The 5,171-nt window shown below is 42.0% G+C and overlaps 1 protein-coding gene across 1 annotated transcript; it reads left to right on the top strand.

Moving 5' to 3' along the window:
• The first annotated feature begins 3,943 nt into the window (after positions 1-3,943).
• On the top strand, positions 3,944-4,918 carry NCBP2L (nuclear cap binding protein subunit 2 like). Its single transcript, XM_026014920.2, has one exon. It carries the CDS (start codon positions 4,233-4,235, stop codon positions 4,758-4,760), a length of 528 nt encoding a protein of 175 aa, XP_025870705.2. The 5' UTR covers positions 3,944-4,232; the 3' UTR covers positions 4,761-4,918.
• Positions 4,919-5,171: the final 253 nt, after the last annotated feature.

The following is a 5,171-nucleotide window of genomic DNA, read 5'->3' on the forward strand; positions in this document are numbered from 1 at the left end:
GGGAGTCACCCTAGGCTCTCCATTCAAGCACTGGCCAAGACTTGCTAAGTCTTTTTTTTTTTTAAGATTTATTTATTTATTTATTCATGATAGACACACACAGAAAGAGAGAGAGGCAGAGACACAGGCAGAGGAAGAAGCAGGCTCCGTGCAGGGAGCCGGACGTGGGACTTGATCCCGGGTCTCCAGGATCACACCCCAGGCCGAAGGCGGCGCTAAACCGCTGGGCCACGGGGGCTGCCCGCTATGTCTCTTCTTTATGTTACTGCAGCATGCCAGTCCAGACTCTACATCATCTTTCTTTAAACTATTTAAATAGCTTGTAAACTAGTCCTCTGCCTCTTGGCCTACTCCCCCTCTAATCTGTTCTCCACACCGGTGCTAGAATTAGTTTCCTGCAATGTGAATCATATCACATCACTCCTCTCGGCTTCAAGCCTTATTTGACTCTGCACTGTTCGCTGGTAGAGTCCCAGCTGCTCCTTATGCCTTACAAGGGCTTTCACAACCTGGCCCTACCTACCCTTCCAGTCTTATCTCCTCCTCATGACCTGTAATGCTTTCATTATCCTCATGCCCAAATAATAGCTAACTGAACAACCCGTTATGCCTCCATGCCTTTGGACACACTGTTCTCTCTGCCTAGAATGACCCCTTGTCTTCCAGCCAAACTCTTATTCAACTTTCAAAATTGAGCTTGGAGGAGGTCAGCATGGTTACACGAGAAACTAGTAACAGTAATTTACCTCTTCAGAGAACTGGGTGGCTGGGGTACAGGGGTGGGAGATCAACTGGCTGCTTCCATTTCCCAGCCTTTTGTACATTTCGTACTTTGTTCCAGAAGTCTGAGTACATTACTTGAAACATAAATACAATGTGATCATCTTTTGGAAAAAAGACTTCAGGATCAGTCCTCTAGAAAGCTGTTCTCCCCTCCCATTCTTCTGCTCTGTAGCCCCCCCCTCCGAGCCCCCCTTCTTTGTTGGTACCTCTGGGCCTAGCATGTGCTCCTGTAAGTAAAATAATTACATTTGTTGTCATGTATCTTTTGAGCCCGCTGGTTCCCCAGACTGGGAGTTCCTTGAGGGCAGAAGCATCACTTAGTTCTTGACATTTCCCTGGGATCTAGCACAGTGCTCCAGTGAAGAAATGAGTGAAAAAATGAAGCCCCAATTCTAAAACAGGGCTCTTAAGCCTGTGTTCTTTCCCCATCTCCCTTACTGTCTGTCCTTTTACCTTGTGTTGAATCTAAAATTAACCACTAATATGTATTAAGTAATATCCATCACCTTGTCAGTTTGGATTTGGCATCATTCAAGGCTGCCTAGATCCATTCAAAAGTTCCTCCTAGCCTGGGTCATTAGAAGATTTGATAGGTTTTTATACATCTTATTCTGAGTCACTGAATCACAGAATGGCATCATTGGTCTTATACCTGCCATTTATTGAACATCTACAACAAGGTAAACACTGTGCTAGGTGCTTTTTATTTTTTTACACATAACACTGTCACAGCATTTGCTGCAAGGTAGATATTTTGATCCCCAGGGATTAGAGATGTAGAAATTGATACCAGTATGGTTAAAGCACTTTGCCCAAGGTCACATTTCTAGTAAGGGGTGAAGCTGCGATTTGAACCGAGATCTTTTGACTTCAAACTACATGCTTGATTCATACACTATGCTGATGAAAAGGGGGCCTCTCCGTTGCTTGACTATTCTGCAAGAGGGTTCTCCAAGGTTGGCTTGAATGTCTCCATGCCTCATGCTCTTTGCCCCCCAAGGCAGCTCATTCCATTTTAGGCAGTTCTGACCATTTTAAAAGCTCTTGTTTGCAGTAAGCCAATACCATAAATGAGCTGAATAAGACACAGCCAAGAATAGAGCCTTTTGGCTCACTGCTGGAACTTCCCTCCTGGTTTGACAACAAACTATTTCTTCAACTAGCTACAAACTCCTCTCAACAAACAGCTGGAGCGTCCAGCCTATACGTTGCCATCTCATCTACAAGAAAATTATGGGAAACTTTGTTCAATGCCTGGATGAAATGAAATCCACTAGAACTATCACACCTCTGATCTGTCAATCTAGTAACCAGATTTTTAAAAAAAGGAAATGAAATCTGGGAGGGATATTTGTTTTTTAAGGGGTAATTTGTCAATGACTCAAAGTAATGAGTTTCTAGCAGCAGACTTTCAGCCATCATTGACAGGCTGTCAGGAAGATGGGTTTTGGGCAGTGGGCTTCCTACTACTCTTCAAATGACATCTAAATAAGCACCCCCCCCCCCAATTGTCATTGCTTTGAATTGCACAGCACTGTCATTTGTACCTGGTTTTATTTTTTTTTATTTTTAAAGATTTTATTTATTTATTCATGAGCAAGAGAGAGAGAGAGAGAGAGAGAGAGAGAGAGGCAGAGACCCAGGCAGAGGGAGAAGCAGGTTTCCATGCAGGGAGACCGATGTGGGACTCGATCCCAGGACTCCAGGACCACGCCCTGGGCCGAAGGCAGATGCTAAACCGCTGAGCCACCCAGGAATCCCCATGCACCGTTTTATTTAGGCTTCTATTTCAGTTTTCTCTGTGTTCTGCCCTTGAACATGTTTTCTGTGTCTGGTTCATTCTCGAAATTTCTACATCCTCCTTCCACACACACACACACACACACACACACACACACACACACACTTACCCTCCTTGTCCATGAGAGTCAATGCATGCAGCCTCTCCTCTGGAAGCCTTCTCTGATGCTCCCACGCTGGTAACTGCCTCTCTTCCTGTGTGAGGTAGTAGAAAGTGCACACAGTAGCCATCACAGAGTAGATCCCCAGTAAAGGTTCATTTCCTTCTTCCCTTTCCCCCATGTATATCTCTACGACAGTGTCAATCACACCATATTGTATTTTCCTGTTTATTTGTCTGGCTTCATCACTCAATTCTGAACTCATGCATTCATTCATTTGACAGATATTTATTGCATGTCTACTGTGTGTGTACAGATCATCGTTCATGCTTTGTTCCAGGGATACAAATAATTTCTGAAATTGTACTTTCACCATGTCTTTTTTTCACTGTTGTATTCATAGCACCTAGCATGGTGCCTGGCAAATAAAGAGTGTTCATTGTTTAAGAGAAAGCATTCCTCAGCAGAGTTCTCCAAGTGTGGTCCTTGCACCACTTGCATCTGGATCACGGAGGGCCGAGGGATGCAGGTTAAAAGTTAAATGCCAGTTCCTGGATCTTGCTCTAGATCTACCGAGTCAGAATATCTGAAGGGTAGGCTGCAAGAATCTGAATTTCCATCTGGTTCTGTAGGTATTTCTTGCAGGGGAAAACTTGGGAACTGTTGCAAAATAGAAGAGGGAGATGGAACTAATGCCTATTTTTGAAAAGTGCAGCTAAAACTGAACAAATCATTTTTAATGCCTCTGACGGCAGCAGGAAAATTTTGTAAAGGGGGAAAGAGCATTAGTTAAAATTCCCTGGGGAGGTTTTTTAAATAGATGGTATAGTCAAGCAATTATATACAAGTCTTTCTAAAATCTAAGATGAAAAGTGGATTTATTGCTAGTAAAATATAATCTTAATTTAGAAATTAATGATGCCAGAAAGTTTTCATTTATATAGACATACATGTACCCTTGATAATATGTATTTAGGGACTTTTTGTCTAACTTAACAATGCAATATATTGATTTCCATAGTATGGACTTGAATCATAAATTTATTATTTTAAATCACAAGAAGGTATAGTACAACTGTATTTGGGCTTTGACCCTGATTTTATATAAAATATATGATTATATATATATATATATGATTTATCAGATCAGATGCCTAGTCCTCGATCAGGAATGATAGTAGTGCTCATTCCCTATGAAAGTTTGATCCATTTTACTGTTTTATACTGTTTTTTCCAAGAGCATTCTGTTATTAAATTTGTTCTTTGGTAATAGATTAGGTATGTAGGATCTGAGTCAACCGAGGACAGTGTAGCTACCCTTTCAAGAAGGCTTGCAAAATTGCATTTTATGACCATGTTCCTGGGGCCTGGAACATTCTACTTTGGGTTTGTTTTGACACAATCCTCACAGTCAAGAGCTGAGGTGTCCATGCATCAGGGCACAAACCTCTTAAATATACATGAGTTTATGTTTCTGCTTCCTTCCCTATAACTTTGTTTTTTAAAAATTTAATTTAGGGTGTTGGTGGGGGTGTCGCTGCTGCTAAGATGGATCGCAAACTGCTGCCCTCACGGTGCCCCTTGGGCACCATGTCCAACAACCTGAGAATTCTGTGTGGGGATTCCTCCCTGGAGCTGAGCAAGTACCAGGACCAGCAGTTTGGTGGAGATAATGATGAGCAGGAGAAATTGTTGAAGGACAGCTCCACACTCTATGTGGGGAATCTTTCCTTTTATACTACTGAAGAGCAAATATATAAGCTCTTTAGTAGATGTGGTGATGTCAAGAATGTATTTATGGGCCTGGATAAAATTAAGAAAACGGCATGTGGTTTCTGTTTTGTAGAATACCATAACAGATTTGATGCCGAAAGTGCCATGTTGTTCCTAAATGGGACCTGCCTAGATGACCATACTACCTGCACAGATTGGGATCTCGGCTTTAGAGAGGGTAGACAGTATAGCCATCACCAATCTGGGGGCCAGATAAGAAATGAGTTTCGTGAAGATTCTGATATTTGTAGAGGTGGCTTTGGAAAACAGGCTCAGGCCCATGATAGGAGAGGAATCCATTAGTGAAAAACTGGCAACTCTGGCCCCTGGAAGTCTATTAAAGAACACAACAACAACAACAACAAAACAAAAACAAACAAAAAAAACACACCAGGTCAGCAAAGAACCCATTGTCACAAGTTGAAATTACTTTATTTGCTGAGCAGAGGCCCTTTGTTGTATTTTTCTGTCTGAAATGTTATTAAATGGCACAAGCAAAAAATTCTTTCGTTCTTGTCTTCATTTTTAAAAGATTTTATTCATTTATGAGACACAGAGAGGCAGAGATATAGGCTGAAGAAGATATAGGCTGACGCAGGACTCGATCCCGGAGATCACAACCTGAGCCAAAGGTAGATGCTCAACCACTGAGCCACCCAGGTGCCCCAGTTCTTGTCTTAATTTTGAAGCTGGTTGTCAGAATATCAGTTTGAC

Source organism: Vulpes vulpes, chromosome X (assembly GCF_048418805.1).
Source record: "Vulpes vulpes isolate BD-2025 chromosome X, VulVul3, whole genome shotgun sequence".
Taxonomy (NCBI): Eukaryota; Metazoa; Chordata; class Mammalia; order Carnivora; family Canidae; genus Vulpes; species Vulpes vulpes.

Bases quoted from the DNA above. Each gene is read 5' to 3' on its own strand.
- NCBP2L (XM_026014920.2), top strand. From the start codon at position 4,233: ATGGATCGCAAACTGCTGCCCTCACGGTGCCCCTTGGGCACCATGTCC.